Raw genomic sequence first — 23363 nt, 5'->3', positions numbered from 1 at the left:
AAAGTTGCCCCTCCATGATATCTTGAGGGAAACTTTCTATAAGAACTTGGAAACTCCCTTAACCATCCCGGGAGCCCCAAGAAAATTGGAATCTCTTTATAAAGTCATTCCAATTCCAGGGTTCGATAAGCAACAACTTCCCCATGAATCCTTGTTGGTGGAATCAACCCTGAAGAAGTCTGTAGGTGCCAGTGTTTACGCCTCTGTTCCTCCTGGCAGAGAAGGAAAGGCCATGGATAAATTTGGAAAGCGCCTTTACCAAAACGCCATGCTGGCCAACCGTTCAGGTAATTACGCATTCCACTTCTCGTTTTACCTGAAGCATCTCATTCAACAGGTGACCTCTTTTCAAAAGTACATTCCGGACCGTAAACTTCCTGCTTTCCAGCAATGTACTTCTAGTCTTTTGCAACTAAGGAAGTTTATGGTCCGTTCCATTTATGATACTTTTGAACTGACGTCACGGGCCACTGCTATTTCTGTAGCAATGAGAAGGTTGGCATGGCTACGGGTCTCGGAACTGGATGTAAACCATCAAGACCGACTGGCCAATGCGCCTTGTCTTGGGGATGAGCTGTTTGGGGAGTCCATGGATACCGCCACACAAAAGCTCTCCGCGCATGAGACTAGGTGGGACTCCTTGTTGAAAAACAAGAAGAAGCCTCCTCCTCCTCGTCCATTCAGGCAACAACCTTCTTATCAAAGAAGGTTTTCTGCTCGCCCAGCTCAGACTCATCCTCCTCAACCTCGCAGGCAGCGTCAACAGCAGCAACAGGCTCGTCAACAACAACAGCCTGCTGTAAAACCGGCTGTTCAACCTAAGTCTACACAGCCCTTTTGACTCTCTTCTCGAGAACATTGCCAGTCTTCCTCCCTCATGCCTTCAAACTCAGCCCATAGGAGGTCGACTCCAGGTTTTTCTGTCTCGATGGGAAGCAATTACCTCCGACCAGTGGGTACTTGCTATCATCGCTCACGGATATGCCCTGAACTTTCAGACTCCTCCACCGTTAAGTCTACCAAAAGAGTCTGCTTCCAACAAGGCTCAGTCCCTCCTTCTCGGTCAGGAGGTTCAATCCCTCCTCCTTCTCAATGCCATCGAACCAGTTCCTCTAGACCAGCAAGGCCTGGGATTTTATTCCCGGTACTTTCTTGTCCCCAAAAAAACCGGAGATCTCAGACCAATATTAGATCTCAGAGACCTCAACAAATGTCTGGTCAAGGAGAAGTTCAAGATGTTATCTCTTGCCACCCTATACCCTCTTCTCTCTCAGGAAGACTGGCTATGTTCCCTCGATCTCAAGGAGGCGTATACTCACATTCCAATTCATCTGATGTCCAGACAATACCTTCGCTTTCTTGTCAACCAACATCATTACCAATACAAGGTGCTACCCTTCGGCTTAGCCTCCTCTCCCAGGGTATTCACCAAATGTCTGATTGTGGTCGCAGCTTATCTCCGCTCCCACAATTTTCAAGTCTTCCCTTATCTGGACGACTGGCTCATCAAGGCTCCTTCTCCTCAGTCCGTTCACATAGCCACCAATCAGACCATTTCCTTCCTTCGACTGTTGGGGTTCGAGATCAATCTACCCAAGTCACACCTCATTCCAACTCAGCGACTTCAATTCATTGGAGCCATTCTGGATACTGTTCAAATGAGGGCGTTTCTTCCTCCAAACCGCCTTCACACCATCCTTCATCTCTGTCAGCAGGTTTTCCAGAGAACTTCCATCTCAGCAAATCAAATGATGGTACTTTTGGGGCACATGGCATCCACAGTGCATGTCACCCCCTTTGCACGTCTCCACCTGCGTACTCCTCAATGGACCCTAGCGACTCAGTGGTCACAAGCGACGGATCCTTGTTCACAACACATATCTGTGACCTCGTCTCTTCGACAGTCGCTTCTTTGGTGGTTGAACTCATCAAATCTATCCAGAGGTCTACTGTTCCATCTACCTCCTCATCAACTAGTCATCACCACAGATTCCTCCCCCTATGCATGGGGAGCTCACTTGAACGAGTTCCAAACTCAGGGGTTTTGGACCACCCAGGAAAAGAAGCACCACATCAATTTCCTGGAACTCAGAGCGATATTTTACGCCCTCAAAGCTTTTCAACATCTCCTCTTTCCTCAGGTTCTTCTCATTTGCACAGACAACCAAGTTGCAATGTATTACCTCAACAAACAAGGAGGGACGGGATCCCGTCCTTTATGTCAGGAAGCTCAAAGGATTTGGACATGGGCGACTGCTCGTCACCTATTCCTGAAAGCAGTCTACATACAAGGGGAACAGAATTGCTTAGCAGACAATCTCAGCAGAATTCTTCAACCTCACGAATGGACTCTCGACCCCTCGACTCTCCAGTCCATTTTCTCCCAATGGGGCACTCCTCAGGTGGATCTCTTTGCAGCTCCCCACAACCATCAGCTGCCCCGGTTTTGCTCCAGACTTTACTCTCCTCACCGTCTGGAACCCGATGCATTTCTTCTGGATTGGACCAATCTCTTCCTTTATGCATTCCCTCCTCTTCCGCTCATGCTGCGCACCTTATTCAAGCTCAAGAGGGAACAAGCCACCATGATCCTCATCGCTCCACGGTGGCCCAGACAGCATTGGTTTTCCCTTCTACTTCAACTCAGTTCCAGGGAACCCATACCTCTTCCTCTGTTTCCTTCACTACTTACACAGCATCAGCAAACGCTTCTTCATCCCAACTTACAGTCTCTGCACCTGACAGCTTGGTATCTCTTGGGCTGACTGCACCTCATGCTCTCCTTTCTCAGCCTGTCCGTTCTATTATTGATGCCTCCAGGAAACCGTCTACTCTTCAGTGTTACCAGCAGAAGTGGTCTCGGTTTTCTTCCTGGTGCCTGTTACATCACCATAATCCCATATCTACAGCAGTGGGATTGGTATTGGACTATCTTTTGTCCTTATCTGACTCTGGTCTTAAATCCTCTTCGATAAGGGTCCACCTTAGTGCCATTGCAGCTTTTCATGAGCCGATCCATGGAAAACCCCTCTCAGCTCATCCCTTAGTCTCAAGGTTCATGAAAGGCCTTTTCAATGTAAAACCACCTCTTAAGGCCCCTCCTGTTGTATGGGATCTTAATGTGGTTCTTTCTGCGTTAATGAAGCCTCCTTTCGAGCCTTTGGCCACAACGCATTTTAAATTTCTAACTTGGAAAGTGGTCTTTCTGATAGCTCTCACTTCTGCCAGGAGGGTCAGTGAGCTCCATGCACTGGTGGCTGATCCACCTTTCACTGTTTTTCACCATGATAAGGTTGTCCTTCGTACACATCCAAAATTCCTTCCTAAGGTTGTGTCTGAGTTTCACCTTAATCAATCCATCGTTCTACCTGTTTTTTTCCCAAAGCCTCATTCTAATCCAGGTGAACAGGCTTTGCATTCCTTGGATTGTAAACGTGCTCTGGCTTACTATCTTGATCGCACCAAACCTCACAGATCATCTCCTCAACTGTTTTTGTCCTTTGATCCTAACAAGCTGGGTCATCCTGTATCTAAACGCACTCTGTCCAATTGGCTTGCTGCTTGCGTTTCTTTTTGTTATGCTCAGTCGGGCCTGACACTGGAGGGTTCTGTCACGGGCCACAAAATTAGAGCTATGGCAGCATCTGTAGCTTTCCTCCGTTCCACTCCTATTGAGGAAATCTGCAAGGCTGCTACTTGGTCCTCAGTTCATACTTTTACATCTCATTATTGTCTGGATTCATTCTCCAGACGGGATGGACACTTCGGCCAATCTGTTTTGCAAAATTTATTTTCTTAATGGCCAACCTTCCCTCCATCCCTCTTTTTGTTAGCTTGGAGGTCACCCATCAGTCAAGAATATGCTGCCTGCTTGTCCTGGGATAAAGCACAGTTACTTACCGTAACAGGTGTTATCCAGGGACAGCAGGCAGATATTCTTGCGTCCCTCCCACCTCCCCGGGTTGGCTTCTTAGCTGGCTTATCCTAACTGGGGACCGTGCGCCTCTGTCGGGCGGGAGGGCACTCGCGCACGCGCGGTGCGGCCTAGCTAGAACTTTCTAAAGTTCTTAGAGTGCAATCACTCTAAAATTGTCCGTACCGGGGCTCCGTCGGTGCCGTCACCCATCAGTCAAGAATATCTGCCTGCTGTCCCTGGATAACACCTGTTACGGTAAGTAACTGTGCTTTACCTCCTATCCCATGGCTTTCTAATTTCCTCAGAAATGTTTGTTTTGTGGCAATTCACAAAACTCCCTTTCCTTTTGCAGTGTTAAGGTATATTTAACATTGATTTAATACTGCAGGATTAAGCAGAAGTTGTATTTCTATAGTGTACCTTGCAATGTTTGACACATGGGTAGGGGCCTGGAGTGCTTGCATTTTCGGATTTCACGTATCTTAGAGTGGCAGCACATGAAGCTATGGTAAGTTGTATCTTATCTGTACTGTTTTATACTAGGCAAAAGTAAGCAGTATTTTTACAGGGTTTGGCACGTCAGGGTGAATGCATAGAGGTCTATTATGTTCAGATTTCCATGGTAGCCTTCACAGTCCCTCAGCTGGAACTACACATACGGCTAGACCTTTGGTAGAAGAGGGGGACATGGAATCTTCCAGAACGGGCTGTTAGTTTAGTAGAATGCCTTGGCCAGTCTGTTTTCTGATCTCTGACATTTAGGATGTGTGAAGTGCTTTTGGAACAGCTACATTTCAAAAAACATAACGGTTTAAACTCCAGTAGCTTCTGGACTGTTCCTTCTAACCCAGTGGTCTCAAACTCAAACCCTTTGCAGGGCCACATTTTGGATTTATAGGTACTTGGAATGCCTCAGAAATAAATAGTTAATGTCTTATTAAAGAAATGACAATTTTGCATGAGGTAAAACTCTTTATAGTTTATAAATCTTTCCTTTTGGCTATGTCTTAATAATAATATTGTCATTTATAGCTAAAGAGACATAAGAACATAAGTAGTCGCCTCCGCCGGGGCAGACCAGAGGTCCATCCCGCCCAGCGGTCCGCTCACGCGGCGGCCCATCAGGCATATTGCCTGAGCAGCGGTCCCTGACTAATTTTATACCTACCTCTACACTTATCTCTAAACCTTCCACTACTCTTATCTGTACCCCTCAATCCCTTTGTCCTCCAGGAACCTATCCAGGTCTTCCTTGAAACCCTGTACTGTGCTATTTCCTATCACGGCCTCCGGAAGGGTGTTCCATGTGTCCACCACCCTCTGTGTGAAAAAGAATTTCCTTGCGTTTGTTCTAAATCTGTCCCCCTTCAATTTCATCGAGTGACCCCTTGTTCTTGTGGTTTCTTTCAAATTGAAAAATCTGTCCTTGTCAACCTTTTCGATGCCCCTCAGGATCTTGAAGGTCTCTATCATATCTCCTCTGAGTCTCCGCTTTTCCAGGGAGAACAGCCCCAGCTTCTTCAGTCTGTCAGTGTATATAAGGTTTTCCATACCCTTAATCAGTTTAGTTGCTCTTCTCTGGACTCTCTCAAGCATTGCCATGTCCTTTTTGAGGTACGGTGACCAGTACTGTACACAGTATTCCAGATGCGGGCGCACCATAGCCCGGTACAGTGGCAGGATGACTTCCTTCGTTCTGGTCGAGATACCCTTCTTAATGATACCTAACATTTGGTTTGCTTTCCTCGAGGCTGTGGCGCACTGTGCCGACGCCTTCAATGTCGTGTCTACCATCACTCCCAGGTCTCTTTCCAGCTTACTGACCCCTAGCATTGATCCCCCCATTTTGTAAGTGAACATCGGGTTCCTTCTCCCTATATGCATGACCTTGCATTTCCCCACGTTGAAGCTCATTTGCCACTTTTTCGCCCATTCTTCCAGTGTCGTAAGATCCCTTTGGAGATCCTCACAATCTGCCGTGGTTTCAACCTTGCTGAATAGTTTGGTGTCATCTGCGAATTTGATGACCTCACATTTTGTTCCCGCCTCCAGGTCGTCAATAAATATGTTAAACAGGAGCGGTCCCAGCACTGACCCTTGAGGGACCCCACTCGTGACCCCTTGCCAGTCCGAGTAGTGGCCCTTTACACCAACCCTCTGCTTCCTGTCTGCCAGCCAGTTTTTGATCCATCGGTGGACCTCCCCTCGCACCCCGTGATTCCATAGTTTCCTGAGCAACCGCTCATGTGGTACCTTATCGAAGGCTTTCTGGAAGTCTAGGTAAATTATGTCTATGGGTTCACCTTTGTCCACCTGGCTATTTACCCCCTCAAAGAAGTACAACAAGTTTGTGAGGCACGATCTACCCTTGCAGAACCCATGCTGGCTCGACCTTAGCTGTCCATTTTTTTCGATATGATCACAGATGCCGTCCTTAATCAGCGCCTCCATCATCTTTCCCGGGACCGATGTGAGGCTCACCGGCCTATAGTTTCCCGGGTCGCCCCTTGAACCCTTCTTGAAGATGGGCGTGACATTAGCTATTTTCCAGTCCTCCGGGATCTCTCCAGTTTTTAGGGATAGGTTGCATATTTGCTGAAGTGTCTCTGCTATTTCATTCCTTAATTCCTTGAGCACCCTTGGGTGAATGCTGTCTGGACCTGGCGACTTGTCACTCTTTAGCTTGTCTATCTGCCTGTGGACATCCTCCTGGCTCACCTCTAGTTGGACCAGCTTGCTATCTTGATCTCCATTTTCTGTTTCCTCTGGTTCCAGAATGTTGGATGTGTCCTCCCTCGTGAAGACCGACGTAAAGAAGTCGTTTAACTTGTCAGCTATTTCTTTTTCCTCCCTCACTACTCCCTTTCTATCCCCATCATCCAAGGGCCCCACTTCCTCCCTCGCTGGTTGTTTTCCCTTTACGTACCTGAAGAATGATTTGAAATTTTTTGCCTCTCCCTCTAGTCTCTCTTCATATTCCCTCTTTGCTCTCCTAACCACTCAGTGGCACTCCTTCTGTCTTTCCTTGTGATCCTTTTGGTTGGCCTGCGTTTGATCCTGTTTCCATTTTTTGAACGATGCTTTCTTGTCACTGATCGCCTTTTTTACAGCAGCCGTTATCCATGCTGGGTTCTTTATTCAATTTTTCTTGCACTCTTTTCTGAACCTGGGGACGTACAGGTTCTGTGCTTCGTGCACCGTACGCTTGAGCAGGGTCCAGGCGCTTTCTACGGACTCTATCTTCCTTGTGCTGCCGTTGAGTTTCTTCCCCACCATTTTCCTCATTGCATCATAATTCCCTTTTCTGAAGTTGAGCGCTGTTGTTGTGGTTCTTTTCACCCTGGATGATCCCAGTTCTAGTCTGCACTGGATCATGTTATGATCGCTGTTCCCCAGTGGGTCTAATACTGCTACTTCCTTTGCAGGTCCCCCCAGTCCACTGAAGATTAGATCAAGAGTAGCTTCTCCTCGTGTAGGTTTTGTGACCAGCTGCTCCAGGAAACAGTCCCTCGTGGCTTCCAGGAATTTGGTCTCTCTCACGCAACTTGAATGCCCGATACTCCAGTCAATCCCAGGGTAGTTGAAGTCCCCCATCACCACCACACTTCCATTCTTGCATACCTGCCGCAGTTCAGTCTCCAGGTCCCGGTCGATTTCTTCCGATTGGCCAGGCGGACGATAGTATAGACCCAATTTGATGTCTGCTCCAGATCCTCCTGATAGCGTAACCCATATTGATTCCAAGCCGTCCGCCCTTACTGCTGTTTCCATTTTGGTTGAGGGTATGGAGTCCTTTATGTATAGCGCTATTCCTCCACCCTTTTTGTGTGTCCTGTCTCTCCTGTAAAGTTTGTACCCTGGTATGACAACATCCCATTTATTGTCATCAGCCAACCACGTTTCTGTGATTCCAATTATGTCTAGACATATGATCAAGAAACTGTTTTATTTTACTTTTGTGATTATGATAAACATACCGAGGGCCTCAAAATAGTACCTAGCGGGCCGCATGTGGCCCCCGGGCCGTGTGTTTGAGACCACTGTTCTAACCTGACAGTCAATTTAACACTGACTGGAGCAGAATTCTGGTTAACGCCCTAAGGATTTCTTTTTGGGGTCAGTCTGAAATTCAGTTTCTCTGCATGTCTTCTCAGGGGATTTCGGTATACATTATTCCTCTAAATTTCAGAGGTGTCTTTAGTATAATGTGCAACTTGTCAGTGAACAGTTAATTATTTTTCTTAGGATAGTTCAACATAAAAACATAAGAGTTGCCATATCAGGACAGACCAAAGGTCCCTCAAGCCCATTATCTGGGTGTCAGCAGGGGCTAACATGGATCACAAGTACCTGACAGGATCTGTAAGCATTAACACGCTAATATCTCTGTCAGATCCCTAGGAATAAAACAAATGTTATGATGCTTATCCTAGCAATAAACTGTGATTTTCCCCAAACCATCTCATTATTGGTCTTCAGGGAGTTCTCTCTCTCTCTCTCTTTACATGGCCTACTATTCCCAGGTACCTTCTGCAATTACTATTTAGGTGCTGTGCCTGGTATTTTGGGAGGGATTGAGTACAGTTTTCCTTTGTAAGCATGCTTCCAAGAGCAGGGAGCGTATTCTCTAGATAAGAAATTTCCTTTTCTCTGTATTTTCCTTCCTGCAATACAGGTTCATGATGTGGTCTGTATTTCTGAAATACCTTGTCTCCTCCTGGCAGTGCCAGTGGGTTTACGGTCCAGTTTCCTTAACCTACCTGGTAACAGCATTGCTTGTGGTGCAGAGTGACAACATTGTTTCTGCTGTATAGTCACTGTATAGTTTATGCTGATTGGTGGCAGTGTTCTTCTGGCTGCAGCATATTGATTGCATTCGTTAGGTGACATGGTGACAGAATTGTTTAGGTCAGGGGTGTCAAATGTCTGTCCTCAAGGGCCACAATCCAGTCAGATTTTCAGGATTTCCCCAATGAATATGCATGAGATCTATTAGCATACAGTGAAAGCAGTGCATGCAAATAGATCTCATGCATATTCATTGGGGAAATCCTGAAAACCCGACTGGATTGCGGCCCTTGAGGAACGACATTTGACACCCCTGGTTTAGGTGGATGGCGACAGCATTTGTTCTACTGCACAGGGTGTTGGTATGCATTCTGCTGCATTGTAGCAGCATTCATTCTGCTGCTTGGCAGCTTTTGTTCTGCTGCATGGTGATGATATTTGTTCTCTTCCATGTTACTGACTCCTATGCAATGCATTGGCAGTAGATGTTCCAAGTAGCCTTGTAGGCTCTATAGGGTGCTCTCTCTATCAGGTTACTCTAAGTCAGTTACCATTCTCCTCTGTGTCAGCAGTTATTAGAGAGTTCTATCAACTTTCACTTTTTTCCCCCAGATTAGTGTCCTCATGGACTATGCAGATTCCAATCTCTGGTTTGGTGTGGGGCCACCTTCACAGGTATGGCAAACTAGTAGCACATTCAGAGGGTGCGCAGTGGATATCCCAAGGGAGACATCTGTTGGCTTCTGCACTTCTGCTTCTGTTGCTCCATGTAGGACCATTGAATGCTGCTACTATTTGCCAGGTACTAGTGACTTGGATTGGCCACCATGAGGATGGGCTACTGGGCAAGATGGACCATTGATCTGACCCAGTAAAGCTATTCTTATGTTCTCTTTTGTATGCAGTTTTGACTCCTTTTTTTTTGGACAGGGCCAGTGTCTTCATTTGCTTCTTCCTGACAACATCTTCAATGAGGAGTTGTTTCTATGGTGTATTTCCAATTTTCTCCTATGTGGGGTAATGGACAAGTCTGCAATTTTACATGGCAGATCTACCATTCTCTCAGTAGAAGCTGCCTCTTTGGCATTGTGGTGCCTTCTTGTCATGCCTTCACTGCTGCTCCGTTCGCAATTATTTATGGCCTGTGGCGTGGTCCAGTATATCTATCTAGAAGAGTTTCTGGTGTCCTTGCTGCATCAGCTTTCTTAGTCGCTCTTTGATTTGGCTACAAGGTAATTTGCTTATCAGCCCGGGGGGGGGGGGGGTGCGGTGCATCTGGCCTCTATCTACTGAGGGTATAGGGCAAAGCAGTTATCATGTTTGCTTTTAACACACCTATGCCTCACAGAACTATTTGGGTCATAAGTACTGTCCTAGAAGAGGACTTCAGACATTTCCATCTTCTTGTGAAGAAGGGACATGTTTCCAGTTTATCATCAGAGGTGACTTTAGCCACAACAGCTTCAGATGCCTTCGCAAACAGAGGTTGTGAAGTGCCTGTATATGCATGACCATAGGCATATCTCAGCAATTGAGTTTACAGGAGTGGCCTTGGTGGCAGCCTACTCATCCCTACATCTGAAAAGGTTGCCATAACCTATTCTTTTTAAAGCAGGAGCTGTTCCGTCAGCATCAGTAATACTGATGGCATTTTGTTCTCCAGTACATTCCTATGTAACTCCACCTAGCTGACCAGTTTCTGTTGCAAGATAGTTTCAACTCCATATTAAAGTAGTAGATGATGACATAAGAACTGTACAAGCCCCCTAGTCTCCTCTTTAAGGTACACTCATTAGGTAGGGGATTTTCATTGATTCCTCTCCATTCTTTGATCTACTCCACTCCAGTATGGATTTGTGATCTGGCCTTTCAAGCCTTCCTAAGGCTCCCTACATGACTGCAGGCAGTCTTGATCAATGACAATACACGCAAGACAGTGTTTATGGTCACATGGTCTGTGGATCAGGGTGTCAGAGTTCCAGGCATTGTATTATAGAGGTCCATTTCTACACTGTTCAGATGCAGTATTTTGAACCGCTTAGTGCGGTCCTTGCTTCCCAAGATTGGGTGTGGGCTGCTTCTTCTTCAGAAGCTCTTTCTTTCATCCTTCCAGGAACAGGACTGTAGACCTCAGTTTCAGTCATTACATTTCCTTGGTATCAGTAGAGACTAAAATACTCTAAAGATTTTCAGCATTTTGGAAATCTTTTTGTTTCTTTATCAGGCTGAAACAAGGACTCTGCGGCAGCTAAGGGGATGTGATAGTTTAGGGAATCTATTTTATCAGTGTATCTTTTATGCAAACTGAAACTGGAGGGGTGGTGGAGGTGCTTTTTTGGAGCAGTGGTGATTTCATGGGCCTGAGTCACGTTGCTTTTCATTAACAGAACTTTGTAGAGTGGCGACTTGGTCTTCAGTACTTTTGTTTTTGTGCTCTATGTGGCATCATGGTAAGGTATAGCCTCTCAAGCTTCAGTTCTCTTAGAGGTGGTGTCTGTTTCCCTCCCTGTTTGAGGACTGCTTTGCTACATTCCACTAGTCTCTGGATTCATCTGCTGTTGGTGCTAAGGAAAGAAAAATTGTCTTGCCTGATAATTTTCTTTTCTTTAGACACAGCAGATGAATCCAGAGTCCCACCCTGTAATTGGGGCTTACGTGTCTAAAGTTTAGGCATTTCTTTGTACAGTCAGTGTTTTATATGAGCACATATTTTTTCATTAGGTTGTATGTGTTTTGAATTTTTATGAAGTTGGTGAAAGGAGTTTTATTTTTTACAGCCTACATTTATTCCTACTATTTTGTCATGAGCAATCCTGATTGACCAGGACGCTTGCCATCCAGTAGAAGGGTTCGGTTGGGTGCTCTGTCTCCACCTGCTGGTGAATGGACACTGCTTACTAGTCTTTGCATTCATCTGCCTCATCTAAAGGAAAGAAAATTATCAGGTAAGACATAATTTTTCCTTCTCCTATGTGGGGCCGACTGTCTGGAATACTGTGTTTTATGAGGATCTGTTATATTGGGCATTTAAAAAACAAATGAAGTCTGTCTTCTTTCAGTAACATTATGGATTTTGTTGATAACCTTTCATTGAAACGACTGACGTCTTTTATATTAGTAATATTATTGATTTTTTTGAAAATTTTATTGTAAATTTTATGTTTTAGATTATGAATGTATTGTATATGATATCTATAAATATATTGTGATGTATTGTATTTGAAGTTTGTAGCTTTGTAAACCGCTTAATACATTGGTACAAGTGGTATATCAAGAAAATCAATCCAATCCAAATGTGCCTAATAATGTTTGAAGGAAGAGTTGAAAGAAGCTGCAGAGCAGTGAGTTTCCAGGTTCTTCATACCAAGAACATAAGAATAGCCTTACTGGGTCAGACCAATGGTCTATCAAGCCCAGTAGCCCGTTCTCACGGTGGCCAATCCAGGTCACTAGTACCTGGCCAAATCCCAAGGAGTAGGAATATTCCATGCTACTGATCCAGGGCAAGCAGTGGCTTCCCCCCATGTCTTTCTCAATAACAAACTATGGACTTTTCCTCCACAGAAACTTTCAATATGTTATGTGCTAAGAAACATCAAAATGTAACACTAAGCCTATGGATAATATTTCATGGTATAAACATTAATTGTTAAATATTTCTGACTAAATGGTTAATATTGTTAGCCATATTATATTGTTAATGTATTGAGATGGCTATATAAAATTCTGCTTTTACCTTTATTTACCCTTTTCTTTTCCAAGAGCCCTGGAACTTCAGCCATTTTTCCTTAAACCTCTTCTACGTCGAGCAATAGCATATGAATCCATAGAGCGATATAGACAAGCATATGTAGACTACAAAACTGCACTTCAGATAGATGGTGGAATTCAGGCAGCAAATGACAGCATTAACAGGTAAAACCACTTCTGTTCTGCACTTACTAGAGATGGTATATAAAGCAGACATTTTTTTATTATCAATATTTAGGTTGCTAACGGGAGCTACTTGCTCTATGGGATATGGTTGTTAAACTTTTATTTATTACTTTTATAAGTTCTAGAAATTTTGAACCTATCCTAACCATATCTAAAATGTTTAAATTAAGTCTTACCTGATCATTTTATTTCACTTAGCCACAGCAGACAAATCTAGACAAATGGGTTATGAGCAAACGAATCCAGACAAATGGGTTATGTCCATCCACCAGCAGGCAGAAATAGAGAGTGTTGAACTGACTTCTGTGATATAGGCTAGCATGCTCCCTGGCTGTTCAATATTATTCTTAACAAAGCAGAAGGAGCAATAAACCACAGTGGATGACATTCCTCCCTCCTTACCAACACTGTAGGGATGAGAGATGACTTTAGGAATGAGAGATGACACCACCTAAAAGCAGGGAAAAAAGAAACATCAGCTACTTCTGCAGAACATGAGAAAACTAATAGCACTTCACTACAGAGGGTGGGGCCTTGGATTCATCTGCTGTAAGGGAAAGAAAATTATCAGGTAAGACATAATTTTACTTTCCCTGTCATCAGCAGCAGATGAATCCAGACTAATGGAATGTTGCAAAGCAGTTCTAAGAAGGATAGAAGCAGAAAGTGTTGCAAACAACACAGTTGCCCCAAAAGAAGTTAGCACATATGCTACCATATCCACACGATAATGTTTCACAGAGATATACAATGAAGACCAAGTAGCTGAATGACAAATCTCTTCTAGAGAAAAGGACCATGACTCTGCCATGACGTCGCCAGTGCCTTCATCAAGTGAGCCCATAAGGGAAGAGGGTAAGACCTCCATTCCAGCATATAGGCAAATGAGATGGCCTATTTGATCTTTCTGGCAATGGTGACTTTAGAGGCTACCAACCCCCGAGAGGACCTATGAAAGGAAAAAAGAGATGGTCTGTACGGTGAAACTTGTTTGTGACTAGCAGATACTGGAGAAGCACCATGAGAATATCCAGTAGTTGCTGAAATTAATCCAGAAAATCCTCCTCACAAAAGAATGGAAGGAATAACAGCTTAGGTAAAAAGGATGACATTATCCAAATAGTGATTCCAGCTTCTGAAAAATGGAGAAAGGGATTCCAGTAGGACAATGCCTGCAACTCTAACACTCATTGCACAGACATAATGGCCACTAAAACACCGCCTTCAGGGTGAGATCCTTCACCATGGTCCTGTGCAGAGGCTCAAACTGGGACTTCTGAAGTGCCCGGAGCACGAGGTTGAGATTTCATTCTGGACAGGGGGTAGAGACGACTGACTCCTTTCAGAAAGTTCACTATGGATACGGTACCAAGGAAGATCCCTGCAAAAGCCTCCCAAAACAGATCAGTACTGCCACAAGCACCTTGAGAGAGCTGTGTGCCAAGCCCTTCGCACAACCCTCTTGCAGGAATGATAATATCTGCTGCAAGGTAGATCCCATATTCAAAATCGCCCACTGATCACACCAGGACTCAAAGGTCTGCCAAACTCTGGCTTAGGTGGCCGAAATAGAATACTTCTTTTTTTTTTCATAAATCTTTATTCATTTTTACATCTTACAACAAGTGCATCAATAAATGACAATTGAAATTGAATACATCACTTGAGTTTCTTTAATATTTAACATTAATACATTAAAATTTAACCCCTTCCCTCACATCCCAACCATATCATATGTAATCAAATATATTCTATAAAAAATTATTTTCTACTGATCTAAACATTAATTTTTTTTTTTTTAAACATTTAATAAAATTCAATAAAATACAGTCAAATTTAAAGTGTGGAATGTCAATCTTGTGTTACTAGAAGAATGTCTATTCGCAATGAATCCAGTTTGATGTACATCAATTATATAAGGGAGAGCCTTAGCCAATCTCATAGCCAAAGTTTTAGCCAGTAATTTTCCATCTACATTAATTAAAGATATCGGCCTATAGTTTGATACCGAAGTAGGATCTCTATTTGGCTTAGGTAAAACAATAGTTAAAGATTCTGCCATAGTACCTGTAATACAACCTTTATTTAGTTGATATTGATATAATTTTAATAAACGAGGGAGTAACGCATTTTGAAATGTTTTATAAAATTCTACTGTAAAACCATCCCCACCTGGAGCGGATCCAACTCTAAGAGACTTCAATGCAGTTTCTACTTCTTTTAATGATATAGGCTCATCTAATCTTCTTTTTATATGATCAGGAAGTTTTGGACCCACTAATAAATTTAAAAATTCCACACCACTTTGAAGTTTATCAGCATAAGACTCGGAAGAATACAAATCTTTATAAAAATTAAGAAATTGATTTAAAATATCATTAATCTGAGTATGCAAATTTCTTTAGATGCAGAAAAAGCATTTGACAGAGTGGAATGGGATTTCATGTATCAAGCATTGGAATGGTTTGGTATAGGTTCAGGATTTATTCAAATGGTTCAGACTTTGTATAGCTCCCCTATGGCAAGATTATATATCAATAATAAAATGTCAGATCGTTTTCATTTACATAGGGGAGTTAGACAGGGTTGTCCACTATCTCCTATGCTTTTTGATATAGTATTAGAACCCCTATTATTAGCTATTAATCAAGCAAAGGGGATACAGGGTATTCCTCGTAACGATTGGGAATATAAGTTCTCTGCTTATGCAGACGATATTTTATTATATTTGAGAAATCCTGTTTCCTCCATTCCTTGTTTGTTAGACTTGATAGACAAGTTCGGTAAATTTTCAGGATATAAAATAAATTGGAATAAGTCTGAACTTCTTCCACTCAATGTACATTGTTTAAAAAGTATGTTTGAGTCCTTTTCTTTCGTTTGGAAGGATGATGGTTTAAAATATTTAGGAATATGGATTAAAAATACAGTAGATGAGACTGTAAAAGAAAATGAAAAAAGGCTGTTAAAAAAGGTTACGGAATTATGTGAGCATTGGAATCCATTACATTTATCTTGGTGGGGGAGAGTTCAAACGGTTAAAATGATGATTCTACCTGTAGTTTGCTATCAAATGGGTATGATACCAGTATTTTTTCATGAATCTTTTTATAAAAAATTGAACTCGATTATTATAAAATTTATTTGGCTTGGTAAAACTCCTAGAATTGCTATAGCATCTTTGCAAAGACCAAATAAGGAGGGCGGGGTAAATTTTCCAAACTTTTATAGGTACCATCAAGCCTATATTTTACGTCAAGGTATGTATTGGGTCCTCCCGGATCTCATTGAGTATACTTCTGATTGGTTATATTTGGAATGGCGACTCACGTTTCCTTTACATCTTTCTCATGTGCTCAGTATCAAGATGCCCAGATTGTACAAAGAAAATAGAATTCTAATGGATACTTGGAAAACATTACGGTTTGTCAGTAATTTAACAGCAATTACTATTAATAATTCAACGAATCAATCCATATGGCTAAACTCCAAGATTCAAATTGGCGGTTTTAAGATCGTCTGGAAACATTGGATAATTGCAGGTATCAGAACTTTAAATGATGTACCGTATTTTCACGCAAATAACACGCACCCGTATAAAACGCGCACACGGATATAGCGCGCAGAAACCACGATGATTTGCACAAAAACTTTGATATACCGCGCTCACGGGTATACCGCGCATGCTGCCCGACGCTCCTTTCGCCCGCCCTGACTTTCCGTGCGCTGTCCCGACTCTCCGTTCACCCCCCCTGACTTCCGTGCACTGTCCCCCCTTGAAGGTCTGTCCCCATCCTGAAAGCCTGATGCCCCCCCCCGACGCCCGATACATCCCTCCCCCCCCCCCCCGAAGGACCGCCGACTCCCCAACAATATCGGGCCAGGAGGGAGACCAAATCCTCCTGGCCACGGCGACCCCCTAACCCCACCCCGCACTACATTACGGGCAGGAGGGATCCCAGGCCCTCCTGCCCTCGACGCAAACCCCCCTCCCCCCCAAGAACCTCCGACCGCCCCCCAGCCGACCCGCGATCCCCCTGGCGACCCCCACGACCCCCCCACCCCCCTTCCCCGTACCTTTGGTAGTTGGGCCAGAAGGGAGCCCAAACCCTCCTGGCCACGGCGACCCCCTAACCCCACCCCGCACTACATTACGGGCAGGAGGGATCCCAGGCCCTCCTGCCCTCGACGCAAACCCCCCTCCCCCCCAAGAACCTCCGACCGCCCCCCAGCCGACCCGCGATCCCCCTGGCGACCCCCACGACCCCCCCACCCCCCTTCCCCGTACCTTTAGTAGTTGGCCGGACAGACGGGAGCCAAACCCGCCTGTCCGGCAGGCAGCCAACGAAGGAATGAGGCCGGATTGGCCCATCCATCCTAAAGCTCCGCCTACTGGTGGGGCCTAAGGCGCGTGGGCCAATCAGAATAGGCCCTGGAGCCTTAGGTCCCACCTGGGGGCGCGGCCTGAGGCACATGGTCGGGTTGGGCCCATGTGCCTCAGGCCGCGCCCCCAGGTGGGACCTAAGGCTCCAGGGCCTATTCTGATTGGCCCACGCGCCTTAGGCCCCACCAGTAGGCGGAGCTTTAGGATGGATGGGCCAATCCGGCCTCATTCCTTCGTTGGCTGCCTGCCGGACAGGCGGGTTTGGCTCCCGTCTGTCCGGCCAACTACTAAAGGTACGGGGAAGGGGGGTGGGGGGGTCGTGGGGGTCGCCAGGGGGATCGCGGGTCGGCTGGGGGGCGGTCGGAGGTTCTTGGGGGGGAGGGGGGTTTGCGTCGAGGGCAGGGGGGCCTGGGATCCCTCCTGCCCGTAATGTAGTGCGGGGTGGGGTTAGGGGATCGCCGTGGCCAGGAGGGTTTGGGCTCCCTTCTGGCCCAACTACCAAAGGTACGGGGAAGGGGGGCGGGGGGGTCGTGGGGGTCGCCAGGGGGATCGCGGGTCGGCTGGGAGGCGGTCGGAGGTTCTTGGGGGGGAGGGGGGTTTGCGTCGAGGGCAGGAGGGCCTGGGATCCCTCCTGCCCGTAATGTAGTGCGGGGTGGGGTTAGGGGGTCGCCGTGGCCAGGAGGGTTTGGGCTCCCTTCTGGCCCGATATTGTCGGGAAGTCGGCGGTCGTTCGGGGTGGGGGTGCGAGTGGTCCTGCCGGGGGGGGGGGGATGTATCGGACGTCGGGGAGTCGGCCGGGCAAGAGGGCTTGGGCTCCCTCTTGCTCCGATCGTGGATGCGGGTGCGGATGGGAGCGCGTGCGAGCGGTCGTTCGGGGTGGGGGTGCGAGCGGTCCTGCTGGGGGGGTGAATCGGGCGTCGGGCGGGGTGGGAACTATGTTTTAAAACTTTGGTATACCGCGCTCACGCATATAACGCGCGAGGGGTATGCGCGGTAGGTAAAAACGCGTATAACGCGCGCGTTATATGCGTGAAAATACGGTAATTACTAATGGTAAGCTGCTGGATTTTACACAATTGCATAAATTTGGGCTTCACAAATCGCAATTTTTTCGTTGGTTGCAATTGAAGCAGGCCATTCAGGCAGGGTTCCTTGAATGGGAAAATTTGAATAATCAACCTAGCATAGAATTTTTATGTTTTCAGGCGAACTTTCTGGGACATCAGGCCGCACACTGGTATAAAACTATTAGTGAATTGGTTAAAAAAAAAACCTAAAAATACTCTTAGGGATATTTGGAGCATTGAGATTAAGCATGATATTTCAGCATCTCAATGGCCACAAATTTGGTCTTGGAGAATGAGATGTACAATGTCAGCGTCTATGAAACAAACTTGGTTTTTTTTGTTACATAGAGCTTTTTGGACCCCAGTTAGATTGCAAAAGTTAAATAGTTCTTTGTCTAATAGATGCTGGCATTGTAATCTGGATATAGGGACTTTAGATCATCTTTTGTTCTATTGTCCCCATATTTTAGCCTTTTGGAACTCAATCTGGGATCAAGTAAATTGTTTATTGGAAAATCACATAGCATTAACTTATGATACTGTACTTTTTGGTATGTCTATGAGAAAAAAGAGTCAGATATCAATGTGTAATAACAAACTTTTATTGATTTTGACCGGAGTAGCCATTCAACATATTACTAATAACTGGAAAGACCATAGTAGGCTCAATTTTAAATTTTGGTGGAATTCAGTTTGCCACATATACAGAATGGAAAGATCAATAGCGGTGCAAAATGGAAATTATAAAAACTTCAATAAAATTTGGGAACCATTAACATCCTTTTGTCATGATTGATGCCATTTTCCTAATATTTCTATATTTAATATGTAAGATAAGGGTGGGGTGGGGGGAGGGTTTCTATTATATGAAAAATAAAAATTACTAAAAGGATTTCAGGATGGGAGAGGGAGGGTTATATTTACAACTATAAGTTATAATGATAAGATGTACAAGTGGTTAAATCTATGTTATTGTGTTGCAATTTTTGTACACTTGATGAAAGTTTTAAAATGAATAAAGAATTATAAAAAAAAAAACAAAAAACTAATATCTAGAAAATGAAAAATAAAATATGCTAATTAACACAAAAAAATAAAATAAAATACAGTCATTCATTCTAAGTGTTTTGAATTACTGTAATAATAGCTTTATTTATAACCCGTCATACCTTTCAGTTCAAGACGGTTTACAACAAGAGAGGCTGCATGTACCGTATTTTTCACTCCATAAGACACACTTTTTCTCGGTGCATCTTATGGAGCGAAGGTATAATTTTGAACCCCCACCACCACCACCGCCATACCATTTTAAACACCTACCCGCTCACCGTAGCCACACCATTTTAAAACACACTGCCGCCATACCTTTTAAAACACCCACCCACCTACCCGCCCACTGATGTCGCTGCCGCCACCATAGCTGCACCTTTTAAAATAGTTACCCGCCCTCTGCTGCCTCCTCCTTCGTCATCGTCGCTGCAGTCCCTGGTGATCCAGCGCTCCTGCTTGCACCTGCGCTGTTTTCTAAATGGCTTCGTCAGTTCTCGCGGGACTCGCGAGAACTGACAAAACCATTTAGAAAACAGTGCAGGCCCAAGCGGGAGCGCAGAAAGCTTGCTGCTGACGTCTTCACTCCTGACGTGCGCTGCTAGCAAGAGAGGGATACACGCTGGCCCACCAGGTAAGGGGGGATGATATAAAAATATTGGGGGGGGGGATTATCTAAAAGTACTGGGGAGATGATTGATCTAAAAATACTGGGGGGGGGGATGATTTAAAAAGGTATGGGGGAGGCTGGAGGGCTGGCTGGCTTGGGGCAGGCTGGCTTGGGGCTGGCTGGCTGCCACTACGCGTGTCTACCATTAGACGTGCCCTATACCCTGTCCCGGCCTACCACTAGACCACCAGAGGGGAGACAGAGTACAGGGCACACCATTTGGTTCAAAATTTTTTTTTCTTGGTTTTTCCTCCTCTACAGGTGGGTGCGTCTTATGGTGAGGTGCGTCATATGGAGCGAAAAATACGGAATATAGTTTACTTAGTGGGTTATCAGAAAAATCTTCATAGACTCCGCATCATATAAAACATCAGACCATGTCACACCTTATTACCAAAGACTGCATTTGTTACCAGTCAAGGCCAGAGTCAGATGTAGGTTGGGTTGTATATGCTATAAACTCTTACATGGTTTAGCACTTGATTATCTTGTGGATAATTTTTTATTCATTAATTCACAACGCACAAGACGTAGTTGTAATTTATTTGCTTTTCCATCGGTAAAGGATCATTTATACAAGAGCTATTTTCAACGACTCCTATCTTTTCAGGTAGCTTCTTGTGATAAAAAGTTTGTAAATCTGTTAGCTAGCTCTGTCTCTTACCAGCAGTTCAGGAAATTATTGAAAATTGACTTATTTAAGAAATTTTGTAATTTCTAGGCATTTATTTTTATTGCCACTGTTTCAGTTTTCTTTTGTAAACCGCATAGAACTCCTAAGGTGATGTAGTATTTATGTTATATGTTATGTTATTAGAGGCCATGGAGGAAAGACATATAAAGCAGGGCTAGGGCTGCAGTAAGACATCTTGACCTTCTAACCCAAACTCCTTGCCCCTACTGAAGAATCATGGGACTTTGGCATTGTGTCCAGAGGCCACAGGTCCAAGACCGGAAGCCCCCACTTCTGAGTCAGCAACTGAAAGGCAGCCTGGGACAGCTCCCACTCTGCTGGATTCAGGGTCAAACATTCAAAGCCCTTTTGATGTGGGCTGCCAACAGCAGAAAAATGTTGCTAACTGCCCACTGCAATAACACCCAGGTCAAGATAAGACCTGGATCAGTCTGCCCTTGAGTAGGGATTGAAAGGCCAACAGAGCATTGTGGACTGCTTATAACTCTAGCTGATTGATGGGTCTAAGGGCCTCTGCCGGTAACCACCAGTCCTGGACATTGTGATGGAGATAGTGAGCCCCCCAGCCTGACAAGCTGTCATCCATGACCAACACAATCCATTCCAGAGATGCCAGTGGCATCCCCTGACAGAGGTGGCCTGATTGGAGCCACCACTTCATGCTGACCCTGGCATCTTGTAAAGAGAATAGTCTTGGGAACAGGAGACCACCAGAACAGAAGTGGCTGCAGCAGCAGTTGCATATGAGCCTTGGCACAAGGAACCACATCTAGGGCCGCTGCCATCGTACCAAGAACCCGAGCATAATCCCAAGTCTGCAGCTGTGGATCCTGCAGCAATCCGTAGATCTGGGTCTGCAGCTTGGTTCAATGAAGCTCCAGAAGAAACACTTTCTACTGGCCATGTCAAAGCAGGCACCCAGGTAGTCCAGACTCTGTGTAAGTTCTAAGTGACTCTTGGAGAGATTGACCACCCAGTCCAGCAGCGGCTGAAGAACCTCGATGACCCTGGAAATGAAGCTGTGACTCTTTGGAATCAAGGATGCTCTGATTAGCCTGTTGTTCAGATAAATGCCTTCCCTCTGAAGGAATTATCACATTGGAAAACATCTGGGGAGTTGTCGCTAACCCGCAAGGCATCTTTCTGCAGCAGCGTGGGTTCAGGGACAATACCCTACTATTCAGGACTACTAAACACATTTACAAGAAATAAGATTATCGAGGTAAGAATCTAATCTTTCTTTTGTTTAAAGTTGGTAATTTTTTTTTTTTTAATGCTTTGTACATAGGTCATTGAAACTTTAACATGCACAGATTTGCTTTGTTGTTAGGTATCACTGACAACTGAAAATAAATGTGTTTTAATAATCCTAAACTTCTAAAATGGCATATGTTTTCATTTATAGAGAGTCTTTTTTTTTTCATTCCTGTAGAATAACGAGAACTTTAATAGACCAGGATGGATCAACCTGGAGAGAGAAATTACCACTAATTCCTGCAGTCCCTATTTCTATGCGCAGATGGGGAGAAAAATATACATCAGATGACAAAGGACAGAATACAGTAGGAAATTCTAGTGAGGATAGAGAGTCCTCATGGATTAATGGTACGTACGTGCAATACAAACACATTTCCCTAGAGGAATGCCTTCCTGTTCTGCATCCCCTCTTTAGTGACCATGCAATCAACACTATTAAGTTGGTGAAATTATTCTTCGAGTTTAAACATATCAGTTCCTCTTTAGCAAACTGAAAATACCCAAAGTACAGTACATTATTCTGCCCTATCTTTTGCTTTTTTATGGCATTTACTGTATCTGCTTATAACAGAACAAAGGGACAAAGGATAGCAAAGGTAAAGCAAAACTACATAAAATAAATCTTTGCTTATATAAATCAATATTATGACAATATGTTTAAAAAGAGAAAAGGACCTCAGAGAATATCACAGTAAGTGAAAAACATTTGGGTTCATATTGATCATTGTCCTAAAAAAAAAAAAATACTCCTTAAGATTAAATATTCATTTTCAAATATTACTAACAGTTTTACTCGTATATCTTTCCATGTCCTCTATCTTTCCCTAAAAATTAATGGTCTTTTATGACCTCTTGTCAGAACATATTCAATATGATATATATATTGTGACAATCTGACAGCTAGGGTTTGTCATAGTAGCTCGTGGGCTCAGGAACTGCAGGTCTCAGAAGGCTATGTGCTGAGCTGTGCAAGAGACAAGGGCATGCTGGGAAATATGGGATGGCATATCTGTAATGGAAGGGGTTGGTAGCAGCCTGTTAGTCCCTGAGAGAGTGTGAAAGAGAGTTTGTCCAAGAGCTTGCATTATTGTCACCTGTGTGGTGGTGAGTCAGCTTGGGGAATGAATACCCATAGTTCTGGTGCCTGTGTTTGCTTGTGATGTAAGTATGTGAGTGAGGTTCACATGATCACATGTGCAGGGGTGAGACAGCTTGGGAAGATTACCATTGGTTCTGCTGTCTCTCCTGTGGTTGATTTTACACTGTGTGGGAATGGACCATTAGCCCTGAATTTTCTGTAAATATCAGCTCTCAATATTATGAACTCCTCCTTAAACTTGTGTTAGGAAACTTAGTTCTCTGCAAGTGGGGGGGGGGGGGGAGAGGTTTCAGTCCCTCATGGGTTACTGGGAGGCAGAGTCCAGCCAGGTTCCTTTACCTATTCCAGTCCAGAACTTTGTTAATCCCTGGTCTCACTTGGAAGTGTGCAAGACTGTTTTTAATGGGACTCTCAGATGCCAGGAGGGACAGAAACATTCAAACACACAGAGACATCCTGGAACATTCCAAGACAATAAAGGAATTAAACAAGGTTTAAAAGGTAC

The 23363-nt window shown here is 44.5% G+C and overlaps 1 protein-coding gene across 3 annotated transcripts in view; it reads left to right on the top strand.

Moving 5' to 3' along the window:
• Window positions 1-23363, top strand: part of SPAG1 (sperm associated antigen 1) — a 208728-nt gene that overhangs the window by 143466 nt on the left and 41899 nt on the right. For all 3 annotated transcript variants that reach the window (XM_033933137.1, XM_033933135.1, XM_033933136.1), the window contains 2 exons: window positions 12467-12619; window positions 21935-22107. In XM_033933137.1, coding sequence (XP_033789028.1) covers window positions 12467-12619; window positions 21935-22107 — 326 coding nt within the window. The remainder of the gene's footprint in view (window positions 1-12466; window positions 12620-21934; window positions 22108-23363) is intronic.

This window comes from Geotrypetes seraphini, chromosome 2 (genome assembly GCF_902459505.1).
Source record: "Geotrypetes seraphini chromosome 2, aGeoSer1.1, whole genome shotgun sequence".
Classification (NCBI taxonomy): Eukaryota; Metazoa; Chordata; class Amphibia; order Gymnophiona; family Dermophiidae; genus Geotrypetes; species Geotrypetes seraphini.
This window is presented reverse-complemented; position numbering and strand designations above follow the sequence as displayed.